The 19464-nt window shown below is 38.9% G+C and overlaps 1 protein-coding gene across 1 annotated transcript in view; it reads left to right on the forward strand.

The window, feature by feature from the left end:
* Positions 1–15723, forward strand: part of UBE2N (ubiquitin conjugating enzyme E2 N) — a 37567-nt gene extending 21844 nt beyond the window's left edge. Inside the window, exons 2-4 of the mRNA XM_079938217.1 lie at positions 10306–10552; positions 10746–10886; positions 11746–15723. Of these exons, the coding sequence (XP_079794343.1) occupies positions 10306–10552; positions 10746–10886; positions 11746–11786 (429 nt within the window). The 3' untranslated portion in view covers positions 11787–15723. The remainder of the gene's footprint in view (positions 1–10305; positions 10553–10745; positions 10887–11745) is intronic.
* Positions 15724–19464: the final 3741 nt, after the last annotated feature.

Below are 19464 nucleotides of genomic sequence, written 5' to 3' on the forward strand. Positions count from 1 at the left end.
GAAGCCAACTTTGGCTATTTTAATCCGCAGTAGTATTTATTGAGTTATGAGATATCTAACACAGTCTTTAGGAGCGCCAAAGAGAGAGGCAGTCAGGAACAAGGCTCGGACTCACATCACGGACTTCACTGTGGGCATCGCATGCAACACACACTACAGTGTGATTGCTGATGCCAAGTACAGGAGGCTGCACTTGGTTGTCTAGAGGTAACTACTGCTGTGCCCTCCAGAATGGATCCTTATTTCTTAGCTTCTGATGCACAGGTTTTTGACTGAGCCTAGGTCTCACATGCTAGGTTGCAAGAGAGTTAGGAAATAAGACTAAAGCTTCTGTTGAGGGAGGTGAGGATCCATGAAGGTTGGGGAGTGTGCTTCCCAAAAAAGGGTGTTCTAGCTGTTGGGTAGCCAAAAGCAATGATGAATGTCTACTACGAACCTCATTTTGCCTTCTGCTGCCAGGCAGTCCTTCTGTGTGACCACAGATAAGTTTTTCTATTTTCTACAACAGTTACTTCAAATTTTCGCATTCTTTTTTTTTTTAAATTATATAGTGGTTATGTTTTTAAAATATTTATTTATTTATTTTTGGTTGCGTTGGGTCTCCATTGCTGCGTGCCGGCTTTCTCTAGTAGTGGTGAGTGGGCGCTTCTCTTCGTTGCAGTGTGCAGGCTTCTCACTTTGGTGGCTTCTCTTGTTGTGGAGCATGGGCTCTTGGTGTGCGGGCTCAGTAGTTGTGTCTCACGGGCTCTAGAGCGCAGGCTCAGTAGTTGTGGTGCATGGGCTTAGTTGCTCCGCGGCGTGTGGATCTTCCCAGACCAGGGCTCAAACCCGTGTCCCCTGCATTGGCAGGCGATTCTTAACCACTGCGCCACCAGAGAAGTCCCTCACATTCTTCTTAAGCTCCCAACCTGAACATTGCACTAAGGAAGAGGAGCGAAAGGTATGAACAAATGGGGAATTTTTACCGTTGCTTAATAGTGGATAGATTTACAGACAACTGTCTAAACTCACACATAAGGGCCTTAAAATGAATTATCAACTTCAAACAATGAGTTAAAACTTTGAGAAAGAAAGAAACCCACAATCTAGATCATTTCTAACTTAAGATGAATTTTTTAAAAAGTACGTGTTCACTGGTTTTTGCTAATGTATCACTCATAATTAGTGTTCACCATACAGGAACAGGCATTTAAAATTTTTCCCTGTTTCCATTCAGGATGAATTCAGAAGACTTTCCCTCCCCCACCTGTTAAGTTACACCCTCCCTACCAGAATCTTAAATATGCAAGTTTTTTTTTTTAAATGGGTTTATTAACAGTGCCTTAAGTACCTTGGCACAATAGCAATCCCACTGATGAAGTGTTACTAAGTTATTAGGTCCTCTCTTCATTCAGAGGTGTAAAATATCATTTCTAAGACACAGAATTCATTAAGATGGACAGTTGAAGTATTCAAATCACTAAAGACTTAGTTTTGGAGCTGGTGCTAAAGTCATTTCAAGCCATGAAGTGTTATGGCATCATCAAATAAGAAACCAAGAGAAATGGGGAAACGTAACTTCTATCAGTCTACTAATTACAGTGCTGGGTATTCAAAGGACATTTTTACCACCAAGAATTTCATGAGTGCTATATGAAGGAGTAGTTGATACTGTCTTTAACTGTGATGCCAATATTTAGAAATCTTTCAAAAAAACAGGGGAAAAAAGATGGAGATGTAAAGTTTCTGTCTTTCCAGAAAACTTTTAAAGTGTCTTTAGAAATAACCAAGAAAAAATATGCCCCCAATCTAGTCCTGTTGTTCATATAGTGTCCCTAACTCACACCTGTACCTACTCTAAGACCTTGAGATACCCATTCTAAAATGCATCTTCCAAAAACTGACTTTTGGGAGGGGGAAGGGTAAGCTGGGACGAAATGAGAGAGTAGCATTGACATATATACACTACCAAATGTAAAATAGATAGCTAGTGGGAAGCAGCTGCATAGCACGGGGAGATTAGCTAGGTGCTTTGTGACCACCTAGAGTGGTGGGATAGGGAGGGTTGGGAGGGAGACGCAAGAGGGAGGAGACATGGGGACATAATGTATACGTATAGCTGACTCACTTTGTTATACAGCGGAAACTAACACAACATTGTAAATCAATTATACTCCAACAAAGATGTTTAAAAAAAAACTCTGACTTTTGTGTATATTTATACCCACATTGAAATAAATTCCTGGGGTGGGAGGGGGCAAGGGACTCTACTTTACTCTTACTTAGAGTTAGTTGATGCCACAATACCATGAGCAAAATAAGGAATTAATACATTTGTTAGTAAGTTCATATTTCAAAGTCACAGAACATTTCAGAGCATAATGGTTTTTGTAATATCAGAGACAGAATGGCTTACCATATAGCAGATAGTTAGGGTCACACGCCCACGCGCAGCAATGAAGACCCAGCGCAACCAAAAATAAACAAATAAATAAAAAATAACCATTATTAAAATTTAAAAAAGAATGCAAAAATTGGTCTATACCAATTTTTAAATCAAATATAGCAGATTTTTTCCCCTACCCTATTTATCTTAGTAAGACTATATACTTCTTCAGTTGACAATCCCAAAAGAAAAAAATTAGTGACATGGCTTAATTTACCTTTTTCATGAAGTACTTCCTCATGATTATGAAGCCCTTCCTTAACTTCTGTGCTATTTATTGTCCTACCAAACATTTGATATTTACTGTTTGTATTAATTGTCTTTCTATTTACCATTGAGATTAAGAAAACAGGCTCTGAAGCTACAGTGAATAGAGCCCAATAGCCTGGATTTCAAACCTGGCTCTGTCACTTGCTAGCTTTGGTTATACTGTTAAGTGGTCACTCTTAGTTCCTCATTTTCCTCATTTGTAAAATGGGTCTGAGGATTAAATGAGTTAGTAATACATTTAAAGCACTTAAATTGGTATTTGACCTAGTTTTTTTTATTACTTGAGCTTTTATAGATTCTCTGCTGATCTGGGAACATTGCTTGATAATTGCATAAAGTCCCTGACCTTATGGAATTTACAGGCTAGTGATGCGGGAGGAAAAGAAACAGATTGCAACATAACCTGATGCGTTTAGGGGGCAAAAGAATTGGGGGTAGTAGACAAGGAAGACAAGGAATTCAGCCTAATAGTTTTCCTTGTTGGATGCACAGTTTGTTAGTAGGATTTTCAGATTTTTGTCCATTGTCACTGATTGGAATAATTGTATGTGCCGTTCCTGGGGTAGAAGTTACTAACTGACAGCAGGTATAGTAATCCTTCTCGTCAGCTGTGTGGGACCTGAGTGTGCATGCATTTACTCCTGGAAGAAGCCTTTATTTAGCACTTAACCACCACCATTTGCTAGCTGGAGTTCCCATCTTCCAATAGTGTAGGGTCTGACAAGTAAACCAAGTTATTGTGCTAGTTATAGTAAGAGGAGTGGAGGTACTAAGGTGCCGGAAACTGGAAGTATAGGGAGATGCTTCCAGACAAATTCAGACCTGAGAAGTAAGTTGGTTGGATATACTTAGCCTTTGAAAAGTTCTTCTCTGGCTCCTAAGTCTCCATTCCTTTTCACTGAACTTAACAGAAGTATTGATCTGGTCTTGGGTTGAGGAGAAAAATTAGAATGGAGAGATTTCTTGCCCAAGTCATCCCACCCTATCTATTGGATGTTACTCCAAGTGGAACACAGGAGTACTTTCCTAACTGTTACTTATCAGTCTGACTGGAAATAAAGCTTTTCAACAAAGTGATATCTTGGTATCCAGAGCCTTTGAAACAGTTACCTCCATTTTTCCGTCTCTGAGTGTACCACCTAAGAAATTATGAGATTTAAGTGTGTGGGAGTAGAGGGAGAAAAAGGAGGAGGGTGTGCCTTTAGAATCATTATTCTCATCTAACTTTAGGATAAGCATTTTAAAAAAACAGTGAATTAGGGTAAAATAATTAACTTATATGATTGTCAGATTTTTCATTTGCCAAGGAAAAGGGGTTGATATAAGTAGATGATGTCTTATGTCCACTAGGGGGTAGTGTGAACCATAAAAATTAAAATTATTTCTCACCGATTAACCCTTATTTCATTGTGAACTTGCCTTGTTTGAATTAATTTTTCTCCATGCAGTGTTTTTTTTTAATTGCTACAAATCATTTTCAAACACAATCTTGTGACTGTAAAAACAGTAATACACATTCCCGCCATTAGTGATTCAGATGTCTGACATTACTTTTTTTTTTTTTTTGGCCGTGCTGTGTGGCTTACAGGATCTTAGTTCGCCGACCAGGGATCAAACCTGCACCCTTGGCAGTGAAAAGCCCCGAGTCCTAACCACTGGACTGCCAAGGAATTCCCTGACGTTACCTTTCATAAAGAATTTTTTGAGGGGAATATAGTGATGCTTTAAAATTTCTCTACCAAATTTTACTCACTATATGAAGTAAGTTAAATTATTCTTAATGACCTGTAAGTAAAATCATCACATAACAGGATTGTCTTGTGTTTCACTGTCCTATATGGTAGCTACCAGTCCCATGTGGAGATTGCAGTTGAAAAGTGTCTAGTTCAAATTGATATGTGCCCTAAGTATAAATTACACACTGAATTTTGAAGACTCAATATAAAAAAAGATCATAAAATACATCAATAATTTTTATATTGGTTACGTGTTGAAATGCTATTTTGAATATATTGGGTTAAATAAAATATTAAAATTAATTTTACCTTTTTCTTTTTACCACATTACTTTTAAAAAATTAATTAATTTATTTTATTATTTATTTAGCTGCACCAGGTCTCAGTTGCAGCACGTGGGATCTTCGTTGCTGTGTGCAGGATCTTTAGTTGCAGCATGCGAACTCTTTTTTTTTTTTTTTAATTTATTTATTTTTGGCTGAGTTGGGTCTTCTCTGCTGTGCGTGGGCTTTCTCTAGTTGCGGCGAGCGGGGGCTACCCTTGGTTGCCGTGCACGGGCTTCTAATTGTCGTGGCTTCTCTTGTTGCGGAGCACGGGCTGTAGGTGCATGGGCTTCAGTGGTTGCAGCACGTGGGCTCAGTAGTTGTGGCTCGAGGACTCTAGAGCACAGGCTCAGTAGTTGTGGCGCATGGGCTTAGTTGCTACACGGCATGTAGGACCCTCCTGGACCAGTTATCGAACCCGTGTCCCCTGCATTGGCACACAGATTCTTAACCACTGCGCCACCAGGGGAGTCCCTGATAGAGTTATTGAGTCAGATCTTAGGCGAGATGAGCTAAAAGATCCACAATTGCAGTTTTGTGTTTCAGAGAATATTCTAAATGGGGAAAACTCTAATTGCTGTACATATAATGTGTTGGGGGTATATACAGTTAATAAGTGGGACAGCTTTTCCTACATGAAAATTACCACTCTTTTTCTAAGAGTGGTTTATTATCTAAAATTTTACTGTACATAATTCATTGCCTTAAAATTTGTAAGACCTTACATTGTTTCATAGTGCACACAAATTATTACTGAACCTAAAAACAGGAAAAGTCCTAGTTAATGGAGTTTAGTTGATTGAATGTCAAGTGTTGTCATTACTGTGGTGTTATTCTGGGATTTGCTCTTTGAGTCCCAATAGATCTGTTGATAATCAGATCAATTTGATGTTATTTAAATCCTTTAAAGTATTTGTAGCATGAACTGCTATATGCATTCTGTAAGATGACATAGTTTCCTTGCGACCTAATCTTGTTGCCACTTAAATTCATGTTGTCCTTTTATGTACTTCCTTTTCTACTTTTTGTAACCAGTTTTCTAAACTAGTCTACATTACTTTCTATTCTGCATGGCCTAACCTAAGTTCTACCTGGGATTCAGTCCCAGGATTGCTTTTAAACAAATAGGATCACAAAATGCAACTACAGGTTATTGTTTTCTTTAAAAACAAACACTGTTATTTAATAAATCTTGAGACTTGTTACTGTGCTTTGTTCTTACCCTAGATTCTTTTTGAGTTGGTTATAATGTGACTGTGGCCCTCTTATGTGACTTCATTTGCCAAGTCCTTTTACAGTGTTACCTCATTTGCTCTTCATAGCACCTCTGCATGAGAGGTAATGTTAACTATATAGATGAGGAAGCTGAGGCTCAGAGCAACGTAAATTACGTGCTCAAAACTGTAGTTAAGCAATGCACTAGTAATTTGAACCCATTATTTCTAGACTTGAAGAATACTTCACTGTCTTTCTACCAAAGGATAGGATAAAACTAGAACGTGTTTCACAGTTATAACCATGTGTGAGAGTAGTAGCAGGAAGGATTTTATTTCCTACCCAGTTTTTGCCTTTTTAGGGAAAAAAATCGACAACTTCTGTGGGAGAGAATTGTTCCATTTGGTTTGGATTTTATTCTTTTTTTCCTCCTGTAATTTATGCTGTGGGTTTGGGAAATCAGTGCTGTGTAGTCAAATAATTATGCATCTGTTCATTATATCAAAATCCGTTAGGACTTGAGAGCATATAAAAACTATTTCAAAAAGTTTTCGATACCGAAGAGCTTATTCTAGAATGTGTTCCGATTAAATCTGATACTTGATCAGGCCACATGATATATTTAATATGTACGTTCTTTAGAAAGACTGTCTGATTTTGAGGGTGAACTGAAGATGAGGAGAATGCCCTCTCTGCCTCTGACAATGTCTACAGAGAGTGATTTTGAAGCTATTTTGGGATGTGATCTTGGAGGCCCTTCTGGAAGCTTTTTATAGCTTTGAATAGAGCTACTATTTCGTTTAACCAGGGAATGGTGTTTTGGGGCTCTTGGACCCCAGCTTTCTCTTTTTTTCCCCCAGTCTCTCTCTTTATGGCTTTCTAAAAATATGAAGACCTGGGGTAAAAACCAAAGGAGGATGGAGCTGAGGAGTCAAAATTCAAGGAATTTTACCATCCACTTCTTTTCTCATTCCTTCACGCCTGCTGTTCATCCTGATATCTTTACTTTTTCTCTTTTGTTCTAGTTACATGTTGGAGGACTTCCCAAGATGGGAGGCTTCTTTATTGCCTCTTGAGATTTTTAATGCTCCAAAAAATGTTTTACTTTGTTTGAATCTAAAGAATATTTTGCTGAAAGTAGTGTGTATCATTTCAGTTTTTGATTTGCCCTTGCATTGCCATGATTAAAACAAAACAAACTAGTCTTGAATTAAAGTACTAAAAGCATTACTTTAAATGAGTTTAACACATTTTGGGAAAGGATTTGATTTTGTATCTGCATCTTGTGACTATTTCAGTATATAACCGTGCTGACAGAGAAATCTTTTTTTAGTATATGCACTGCAGGCTGTAGAGTGAAGTAGTGTAAGGTGTATAATTTTTCTTAAATGAAGGCAGTGTGAATACAATATTCTCATTCATTGATTTTCATACCTAAATGTTTAGATACTGCAGTGTTCTAAATGTTTTTGACTACACATACGTATTCAAAGTGTTGAAAATACATTACTAATATATAAAACTACATGTACTATTATTGTCAGTTTGTATATTGAATATTAACATTTTTCTGGCTAAATAATTTATAAATATAAATTAGATTACTTCTTCCCACACCTGAGTGGATTTTCTTTTTTTTTTTTTTTTGCTGTACGCGGGCCTCCCAACTGTTGTGGCCTCTCCCGTTGCGGAGCACAGGCTCCGGATGTGCAGGCTCAGCAGCCATGGCTCACAGGCCCAGCTGCTCCGCGGCATGTGGGATCTTCCCGGACCGGGGCATGAACCCGTGTGCCCTGCATCGGGAGGTGGACTCTCAACCACTGCGCCGCCAGGGAAGCCCCTGAGTGGATTCTTTTTCTTCTTGTGATGTGCTCATCCTGCTTTGAATAACATTAATGTTAAAGATGAAATTTCTGATTGTTTATTCCTCGTTCTTTGTAACATTAGATAGATTCATAAATCAGTAAGATATTTACTGAACATCTATGGTGCCAGGCACTGTTCCAAATGCTGAGGATATAGCAATAAATAAACACAAATCTCCCCTTCTGTGTTACTTACATTCCAAACAAAACAAGTGAGATGTAATATGTTCAGAGGCCCTGGAGATACAGTTGGTGGGGCGGGGGGAGCAAGGATAGAGGGGGAGGGTGTGGGATAGGGTGGAGTGGGGTTTGCAGATTCAATTATGGAGGCTTCACTGAGAGAAAACACATTTGAATGGAGATCTTGGGAACTGGGTGGGTGAGCTCTATAGAAAGTTGGGGGAAGAAAAGTGAGCACAAAGTACCTGAGGGAGGAGTATGCCTCGCAGGTTGAAGAACTACATAGAAGCTAGTCTGGCTGGAACAAAGCAGATGAGATGGGGGGATAGGGTGGCAGAAGCATAGCTGAAGATGGCTAAGAGATAGGTGGAATGAGGGGATCACGTAAAGCTGCTTTTGGGGGGCATTATAAGGACTTTGATTTTTAAAAGTTCTGTGGAATACAGATGGGGTAGGTAGAACAAGTTAGTTGGCTGTTGAAGTCTGCCAGGTGAGAGCTGATGGTGGCTTGGATCAGAAGTGTAGCAGTGGAGTGATGAGACTTCTGTCCAATTCCGGGTAGATTTCGAAGTTCAAGCCAACAAAATTTGCTTATCAGGTTAGATGGGTGGGGTATGAAGGAAAAGGTGGATCAGTTGGAAGGATGGATTTCTGGTTAACTGACTCGAGGAAGGCTTTGAGGAGGAGCAGGTTGAGGGTGGGGAAAGGTCATGCTACATTTGGGATGCGTATTAGACATTTAAGAGCAGCTGTTGAGCAGACAGTTATGGATAGGAGAGGCATGATTCAGGGAGATATCTGTGCAGGATATGCTTTTGGGGCTTCAGCATATATGGAGTGGATTGAGTATTTAAATTCATTGGACTGGATGAGATCACTCTGGAAGTGTGTAGGCAGAGTAGAAGACCTAGGACAGAGCCCTGGCGCACGTCAATATTGGAGTATTGGGGAGGTGGGAAGAAACTGCAAGGAGCTGCTGCCATACAAGTAGGAAGAGAGCCAGGAGAGTGTACAAGTAGGAAGAGAGCCAGCTGCAAGAAGCTGGATGAAGCCTTGCAGACCAAGGAGAGGGCAGACCAGCTGGGTAAGACATTGTGTTTAAGTCAATTAAGATGAAGATTAAGCTTTAGCCATTTGATTTTACCATGTGGGAATCACTGATGACCTCAACAAGCAGGTTGGTGGCTAGAGCCTGATTGGAGAGTTGTGTTCAAGATAGGAGGGGAGGAGAGAAATTGGAGACATCCAAGTATAGATAACTTTCAAAGAGGAGCAAAGCAATGGGGCAGTAGCTGGTGGGGGAGAGTCAGGTCAAGGTCATTTTCTCCTTTTTTGGGCGAGAAATTACAGTAAGTTTGTACAGTTTGGGGAAAGATCCAATAAAGAGGGGAAACTGATGATTCAAGAGAGGAAAGCGATGCTAGAGCAATGTCCTTGAGTAGGTGAGAAGGAGATAAGATCTAGAGGAGAGGTTGGTTTTAGCCAGTGACAGCCATTACATCCTTAGTAACAGGCGAAAAGGTACAGAGCACATGGGCACACACATGCGGGTTGGTATACAAATGCTACAGTGGGAACTTAAGGAGGTTTCTATTTTCTCATGAAATACAAAGCAGAGTTACCAGCCAAAAGTGAGGATGTGGATGGAGATATTGGAGGTTTGAACAGAGAGGAGGAAGGATATTACAGTTATTTAGGAGAGAGGGAGAAAGATGGAAAAGAGAACTAATGATATGATTGCTGAGGGAGCAGGAAGGGTCCATTTGAGTCGTTGTCAATTTTAGAGACTAATCAGCATGGTTGTGTATATTTCTCTAGCCCTGTTTAAATGCCTAGGCACTTGTACTTATTTTGTTCCATTATATTTTTCAGAGGGGAGATTTTTCAATGGCTTTAAAAACTAATTTTACTTTTTAAACAGCTTGGTTTTGGTAAAGTTTAAACAGAGCAAGTTACTTTACCTATGTAGTAATTCTAGTGTTTTTTTTTCTTTTCCTTGAGTATAAGATCAGTTTCATTAGTCTAATTTTATTCTCAACGTATTTGTAGACATTTGTAGCTGGAATTGTATATGATATCATCAGTATTTGCTTGCAGTTGCTTTCAGCTGATTGTGATTATTTATGTTTTTTCCTTTGAACTTTGCATTTTATTAAGCTAAATAAAAACTATTTAGGAGATTGGAGAGGCTCTTTTATGTCCAATTCCAAGAGATAAATTTTCTAACTTTTATTTTGATGTTTAGCAAAATGATATTTGTTTCACAGATGTGTTATGTTTTTCTGTTGTAGGAAACCCAGCGTTTGCTGGCAGAGCCAGTTCCCGGCATTAAAGCAGAACCAGATGAGAGCAACGCCCGTTATTTTCATGTGGTCATTGCTGGCCCTCAGGATTCCCCCTTTGAGGGAGGGACTTTTAAACTTGAACTATTCCTTCCAGAAGAATACCCAATGGCAGCCCCTAAAGTACGTTTCATGACCAAAATTTATCATCCTAATGTAGACAAGTTGGGAAGAATATGTTTAGATATTTTGAAAGGTAAGTGTTATCTTTATCATTATATGCTATTAAGATTTCTCCTTTTTCTCTTAAGCATTCCCTTTTGAGAATCTGAATATTGTAATTTTACCTTATATAATATGAAGACCACAGAACTCTGTAGGAGGGAAATGCAGCAGTTCTGTGGCTGTTTTTTTCATGCTTGGTCATTCTGGGCCTGTTGCCTTCGTAGATAAGTGGTCCCCAGCACTGCAGATCCGCACAGTTCTGCTATCGATCCAGGCTTTGTTAAGTGCTCCCAATCCAGATGATCCATTAGCAAATGATGTAGCGGAGCAGTGGAAGAGCAACGAAGCCCAAGCCATAGAAACAGGTATTTAATGTTCATTCTCCTTCACTCCACTTCCACTTTAAAAAACAACCTGTACCTTTTTTGGGGGGGGTGGGTTGGGCGGGGGCTGCACTGTGCTCAGCTTGCCAGATCTTAGTTCCTGGGCCTAAGGTCTCCTGGGCAGTGAGAGCACCGAGTCCTAACCACTAGACCGCCAGGGAATTCCCCTGTACCACCGTCTTAAAAACATCATTTAGAGTCTTAACAAGAAAAAGAAAAAATACATTAAAAGGAAAAAAATCAGATCTTTCTTAGAGTATGTAAATAACCTCTTAACAAAAGATGTTCAAACGCCATCTTATAGCCTGCTACATGACTCCCAAATTTAAAGAGGAACTGTAATTGGGAGATCTTGGACTCTTGCATAACTACACATGATTTAACAAATACCTGAGTGCCTGCCATTCATCTAGCAATACTTAAAGATAATGGAAGACCTTTAAGCTTCTTTGAGCTGTTTTTGCAATCTGTTTGATTAAACTAAACTATGTGTCAGTTTTTAGTTAGGGAGTTTGAAATCAGTAAGCTTCTTGCTACAGATTTTAACATAATTAATGAGGAGGATTATATGTCTAGAAATGAAGGAGACAAAAGAAGACAGCTCTTTTCATCCTGTTGAATTTTGTAGAACTTTAAAATTCTATTGTAGTGTTTTGGTAATTAGACACATAGACAATCTTTCTGCCCTGATCCAGATTATAGAAAATGGCATGAATTTAAGGGATTACAGCATGCTGTTTCCATAATTAACTTAATACTGTTTGTTTACTTTTTATAGAGTTTGGAAAGGAACATATTGAAGTAAGTAAAGTAATAATTGCGTGTTTGTTTTTGTCTGCAGCTAGAGCATGGACTAGGCTATATGCCATGAATAATATTTAAATCGATCCGATCATCAAGTGTGCATCACTTCTCTTGTTCTGCCAAGACTTCTTCCTTTTTTGTTTGCATTTAATGGACACAGTCTTAGAAACATTACAGAATAAAAGCCCCAGACATCTTCAGTCCTTTGGTGATTAAATGCACATTAGCAAATCTATGTCTTGTCCTGATTCACTGTTGTAAAGCATGAGCAGAGGCTAGAAGTGTCATCTGGATTGTTGCGAAACGTTTAAAAGCAGTGGCCCTTCTCTGCTTTTATTCATTTCCCCATCATGGTTTGAGTATAAAGCACTGTGAATGAAGGTAGTTGTCAGGGTTAGCTGCAGGGGTGTGGGTGTTTTTCTTTATTATTATTATTTTTTTGGTGGTGGGGGGAAGGTAGTTTTATTTTAATTTTATGGGCTCCTTTCCCCCTTTTTATGGTGATCTGATTGCATTGGTTAAAAGCAGCTAACCAGTTCTTTAGAATATGCTCTCTAGCCAAGTCTAACTTTATTTAGACACTGTAGATGGACAAGCTTGATTGTTTGAACCAAAATGGGAACATTAAACAAACATCACAGCCCTCACTAATAACATTGTGACTTTGCTGTCAAGTGTAGAATCCTCCCTTCAAGAAAAAGCTTGTGACCATTTTGTATGGCTTGTCTGGAAACTTCTGTAAATCTTATGTTTTAGTAAAATATTTTTTGTTATTCTACTTTGCCTTTGTACAGTTTATTTTACTGTGTTTATTTCATTTTTCCCAATGTGACAATCGTATTTAAAAATTAAAACTGATGGAACATTCTCTTTTGGTCTTCAACGTCTGACAAATTGAATGGCGAGAGGAGGATTTTGCCAGTTTCTTTTCACTAATGCAAAATTTGTGTTAAGATATATCACTGAATGGAGTATTTATACGCTGGCCCTGAGCATGCCTAAAGCATCAGTATGTGACATTTTTTACCTCCTAGAAATTTGAAATAAATGTGTTTGTGTTGTCTGATTAGTTAGATGATCATTGGTGTCTTGCCACAATGTTTGAAAATTACTGTAGAGGAGAGAGAGTCACAGCACAGCCACACTTGTGACTGGCTTTATGTGGGACTTTCACATGTGCCACATTTGTGTCTGGCATTTGCATTATGACTTTGCTCTTAGTTCTTGTCTCAGAACTTCATGTGTGACCACTGGTGTGTGTTATTAGGAAACACCAATCTGATAATCACTTGGGGTTTGCTCAGGCCATTTATGAGTCTTTCTTACAGACCTGCTGAGCAAATCTCAAGCAGCCAGCTTGCATAAGTGTCATCAGAAAGGTTTCTCCCTTAGAGGGCATCATATCCTCAATTAATGATTCTTACTGTCATCCCTCTAATATTTGCTACGGGAGCTCCTTTTATTCTTTAATTTGATAATCAACTCTTTTTTCTGCATTGACAGAGTTCCTCCCCCACAAAACTGTTCTTTCCCACCCTTCCATATCTAATTCCTGATTCTTGTTATTTTTAAGACATAAATGTAGTCAGTCATAAGTATGTAAATGTTAACCTGTGGGTTGGAACCTTTGTCTCTTGCAGTTTAAGGTAATGGATATTGTAGCCCATCTGAATTTTCCCCCCTCTTATTCTCGTAACTTCTGGAGTTTTTTCAGAATGTGGTGTATTTTATTGTGCTCCTATGTAAGATGAAGAATTATCTATTAAAATTACATTTTCAACATAAAAAAGTTTTTGATGACTGGTAACTGATATCCTTCCAAATAAATGCATTGCTTGGAAACAAATGCTAGTTTAACTCAGAATAAAATTGTTCATAACCCTAATATTGTAAATTTAAAGACTTAAGAGCAGTTGTCATTTATAACAATTCTTGAGCTGTTTAGAAGTTGTCTTGCCGCTAAGGAAACTGAATCTCATTCTGGGGCCAAAATGAGTGAACACTTCAAGCAGTTAAATAGAGATCAGCTTTATTTATTGCAGATGGCACTACTCATGATGATAGCTAGTATTACATAGTGATTTACAAGTTATAAAATTCCAGATTTAAATCTGTTGCTCTACAAAATGTATCTAAAATAGGCCTCTGAGTTTTTGAGTTCTAGAAATACAGAAATGAAATAATTCACTGTTTTTATTTCAAATACATGAATTCCTAATTTCATGGCATCATGGTTTTTTCCTTTGTAATTTTGATAAGAGTCCCCATTGTTTTGGTAATACTTCCTTTCTCAACCAGTGAGATGAAACAAGAACCAGTGTGTTGAGCTTTCTTAGGATTTAAGGGGCTCTGGAAGAGTCCAAGATAAGAGTTCGAAAACTGAGAGCTACATCTGGCTTTGGGGCCTGTTTTCCTTGGCCCACACAGTGTGGTTGGTTAAAACATTTTGAATTCAGTGCCAACGTTTAAAAAAATCAGGAGACTCACATGAAAATCCAGAATTCTGGTAACTTGAATGATCTGAAGTTCTGGCAGCAGCAGACATGACCTGGCTTATGTAGGGTACCTTCTGGGAGGAGCTGAGTAGCAGCCATCCTAAGAAGAGCTTATCATTCTTCTCTTAATTCAGTGACTCTCCAGCTGGTTAGAGTCCTCTCCCAGCCCACCTGCTCCTTTATGTAGTTCTTCTCGCTCGTAAATCTTTGATTTTGTAACTACTAAGCTTATGGACACAGTTATTCGTCAAGTAAGAGTGCCTAATATGTGCCCAACACTGTACTACTTGTTGGGGATGATTAGGTGTATGAGACTGGCATGGGACGTTCCTTTGTGGACCTTCTAATCTAATGGGGGAGGGGGGCATGGACAAAGAGCAGTTTCCACTCTGATGGAGAAGGGAAGTAAGCACTTGGGAGGGGCCGCTCTTCTGGATTCAACACCTCCAGGCTGGGGAACAGCATGTGCAAAGCCCTGCGAGAGGAAAAGAATCTGAATATATTGATAAGTGCTTCTTGAAAGTCAACTGTGCCCATTCAGAAGCTTTTCTGAAATCCTGAGGTATTAATAGGAGCTTTGTTTTTCATGTGATTTTTAAATTTTGTTGTCTCCTTTGCTGTGATTTGCTTCCACACTAGTTAGTCTTGGTCCTCTCAGAGGCTGTCTAATGAGATCTCAGATTTGAAATTATGTAGAACTTAAACCCTGTTCTACACCAAGAACACACTTTTAATACAGTTTCAGAGCATTTAAAAATAAATCAATACACGGCAGCCATAGGTGCTATGGTTTAGCACTATTAAAGGAGAGTGTGGTGGGGAAATCTGGTATCCTTTAAGACGTAAACACAATTTTAGCTAAATGGAACTAAATGGTATCATGGGAATGATAGGAATCGGCTTTATTTTTCTATTTGATGGTTCAGGAATCTTTTGGCTACTTACTCTAGCCACATCAACTTTTTGTTAGTTGCAGTAGCAAAGGTTTAAAAATACAGCCTTACCTACAAAAGGTGGCAAAAAAAAAAATGCCATGATTATAGGGCAGCTAATTCAACAGTCTATTTAAAAAAAATATTTCATTGTAATAATGTATTTGGGGGCTGGGGGCAACATTTCATTTAGCTATTTAGCATGCTGCTTAGTTTAAGAAATATCAGGGGTTTATTTTTAAATGACTTGATCACAAAAGCAAAATAAGTTGACTGTAATAACTTGAAATATTAAGAATAAAAATCTGTACTCCACCATCCAGACTGGTGATACTTTGTTTCCTTAACCAAATCCCCCACCCCCTGAGTTAATTTCCATTTTTATCATTGAGGTTGGAAATTGGGAGGATTTGTTCCAAGAGTTGGCTTTGCTACAGCTTTATGTTACAAATTGGACAAGTTCCCATTGGCTGCAAAACTGGGAGTTGGATTAAAGTTTTTCCTGTTAAGTATGGAACTCAACATCAAGAGTCTGGGTCCTCCCTTCTCCCTGCAATTTCACCTTTGCTACCCTTTAGCTGATCTCATTTCGTATGTGCCAGTTGGCGTAGCATTTCGAAAGCGTATGAATGCAGACTTGCTAACCAAGCTGAGCCGCTGTGGACTTGATGTAGTTGTTTCTGGTTGGTTGGAGAAGCATATGGTAATTGTCTGAATATTTAGACCTTCCTTGTCTCGTAGCAGAGCAACTGAAATCCCATGATCTCGTAGACGTACATTTTATGGTGCTCATTAAGGAGCTTTAACATTGCTCTGCTAAGCATTTTTATCTATGGGACAAAAAAAGTTTTAGAAATTATGAAAGATTTGATAACTCAGGTTCCTATCATGTGGAATAACTAGCACATTTCCATTTTACATATTCCTGATCCATACTCACCCACCATGTGACTCCTTTTGAAATAGTTCATGATCTAGATTAGTAAATCCCAATAACTCTTGTTTCATTATAACCTAGCAAGTTTACAAAGTATTCTGGCTTAGGTTCAACAGTAGACTACTCAAGACGATTTACTCAGAACTGTCAAAAGCAGGTTAGACACGATATGTTGGTTACACTAAATTTGAACTTGGTGCTGTTTTCCTTATGTTTCGGCAGGAAGCATCAGGACTGTGAGTAACCAAAAGAGTAGGGCCAAATTCTTGTAATCCGTGTTTTTTCATTCTGAAACGGTAAATATTTTGGGCTCTGCAGGCCATAAGTCTGTCTCTATTACTGAACTCTGCCAGTGTGGTGAGAAAGGATCCATAGACAATTTTAAACAAATGGGCATGCTGTGTTCTTCTCTAACAAAACTTTAATTTTCACATGTCACCAGGTATTTTTTTTCCAACCACTAGAAATGTAAAAAACATTCCAAGTTTGTGGACTATACACAAAACAGGCTGGGGACTCCATTTGGTCTGTAGGCTGAATTAACCCCTACCTCCTTGGCAGTGATTGATTATTCCACTGCTCTTGTGTTAGAACCGACGGAGATGTGTCTCTCCTCCCGCTTTTAAAAAGTGATACGGGGCTTCCTTGGTGGCGCAGTGGTTGAGAATCTGCCTGCTAATGCAGGGGACACGGGTTCGAGCCCTGGTCTGGGAAGATCCCACATGCTGCAGAGCAACTGGGCCCGTGAGCCACAACTGCTGAGCTTGCGCGTCTGGAGCCTGTGCTCCGCAACGGGAGAGGCTGCAATAATGAGGGGCCCGCGCCCCACGATGAAGAGTGGCCGCCGCTTGCCACAACTAGAGAAAGCCCTCGCACAGAAATGAAGACCCAACACAGCCAAAATCAAACAAATAAATAAGCCAAGCATTTGAAGCCCTTTAAAAAAAAAAAAAGTGATACGTTACTGTTACTCCAATAACGGAAAAGATTTGTGGTGCAGATTTCCTTTTTCTGCTTTGATAGTAATATATATTTTGATAAGTTATATACAGGTTGGGCACTTATAAAACCCAGTTTTTTCATTTGAGATTATTGAACATTTTCACACTGAAAATTTCTCAGAACGTTCACTTAAAAACTATACAGGATTTTATTTTTTGGCTGCGCCTCTCGGCATGCAGGATCTTAGTTCCCCAACCAGGGATCGAACCCGTGCCCCCTGAAGTGGAAGTGCAGAATCTTAACCACTGGACTGCTAGGGAAGTCCCTATACAGGATTTTTAAAGGAAATCTGAAATCTGTACAGGCTCCTTTAAAAAATGTGACCTTAACAGGTAATGCTGTATTCTTTTTCAATTAGCATTATTGAAAGGACCTCCATCTGTGGCAGCACATTTCTTTGGTAGCTGTATAGTGTCTATCAAGTAGATGACCATAATTTAATCCCCCAGTTTATACATTTAAATTGATGCCAGTTTTATAAATAATGCAATACACATCTTTGACCATATTTTGATTTTGCAACTTGTTGAAGTATTTTTGTTGACTAGATTCCCAGAAGTGGAATTGGTGAAAGGGCTATATGCATTTAAAATTTTGATAGTTACTACTACTGTTGCTCTCAAAAAGGCCATACCGGTTTACTCTGCATCCTTAACCTGAATGCCATTTTTATGTCTATAATATTCCATTATATGGATATATTACTAGTTAACCATTACCCCTTTGGGCCTGGGCATTTTATTTCCACATCTCACCACTTTGGTTGCCTTATCTTGGTAGGTACATCGGTGTCCACATTCCTGGAGATTAGATTCCTAGTGTAGTAACTTGATTAAAAGGTATTTTATTTCTTGATGCACAGTAATAGCCAAGTATTTTTTATTTCACTAATTTGATTAAGGAATGAATTTGAGTAGAAATTGAGAAAAGCAGTTAAGAATTACTGCTTTTATTATGCTATTATAATGTCTGGCACTGGTGTTTAATTAGAACCAGGAAATGGGATGTCCAGAGGGTAGTATTCCACATATTGGGAAGAGTAACCTTTGGGATAATTAGTTGAAATCGCATCAAAGTAGAGGAATTTAAGACTAGCTTCTGGGGACTTCCCTGGTGGTGCAGTGGTTAAGAATCCGCCTGCCAACTCAGGAGACACAGGTTCGACCCCTGGTCCAGGAAGATCCCACATGCAGCGCAGCAACTAAGCCCATGCGCCACAACTACTGAAGCCCACACGCCTAGAGCCTGTGCTCACAAGAGGAGCCACCGCAGTGAGAAGCCCGTGCACTGCAATGAAGAGTAGCTTCTGCCTGCCACAGCTAGAGAAAGCCCGTGCACGGCAATGAAGACCCAACCCAGTCAAAAAAAAAAAAAAGCTAGTTTCAGAGTAAATTAGGGTCTTTGACATAATGCAATGCCAAGCTGGCCCTTAGAAGCCTTCTCATCTTACTGCTAGAATTTAGCCAATGGCACTAGTCAGGAAGGTATTAAAAATGAGAGAAAGTAGCACCAGGGATGAGATCACTTTTCAACCTTTGTTCTACAATTCCATATAAAAATGTATGTATAAAAGTATTTGATGGGGATCACATTTTTATATAAAATTTTGCTTTTGAAGATGGTACCTGTATGTCTTAAAAAATAGATCTAACACGTTGAAAGACATTTTCTGATGTATAAATAATTATCACTCATCTCTACTTCACTAGAATATAAGATCCTTGAGGGTACAAACCTGTTCTGTAGCTCTAATGCTAGGCATAAAGAAGGTGCTGACTACTGTGCAGCTAATGGTAAACAGTTGCATTAAGAATTTATGAAACAAGGTATTGGATGGAAACTTCGAGACAATCAGCTACACAGCAACGTTCCAGCTGTCACAAATCCATTACAAATCATACTTCGATAAATACTCAACTAGTGTTTAGTCTGTGTAAGAGATATGTAAAGAATTCTTGTATTCCAACATGAAGACATTAGAAAATGCCAAGTTTTCTCTTTTCCTCCAATTTAACAATCCTAATCAAAAACCAAATGAGATTTGAGTAGAACTTTTATGTGAGGATTCTAAAGCTCATCTTAGGTAAATAATATTTTGGGTAAATATAATGGCCTCACCAGTCACCCTTTTAAAACAGAGCTGTAATAATTAATATGGGGACATCCCAGGTGGTCCAGTGGTTAAGACTCCACACTCCCAATGCAGGGGGCCCGGGTTTGATGCCTGGTCAGGGAACTAGAGCCCGCGTCCAGCAACTAAAGATCCTGCAGGTGGCAACGAAGATACTGAGTACCGCAACTAAGACCCAGCGCAACCAAAATAAATATAAAAAAAAAAAAATGTGATGGTAGTGTAGAAAGTGTCTGCAACATATTACAGCAAAATACTC

Source organism: Stenella coeruleoalba (assembly GCF_951394435.1).
Source record: "Stenella coeruleoalba genome assembly, chromosome: 11".
NCBI lineage: Eukaryota > Metazoa > Chordata > Mammalia > Artiodactyla > Delphinidae > Stenella > Stenella coeruleoalba.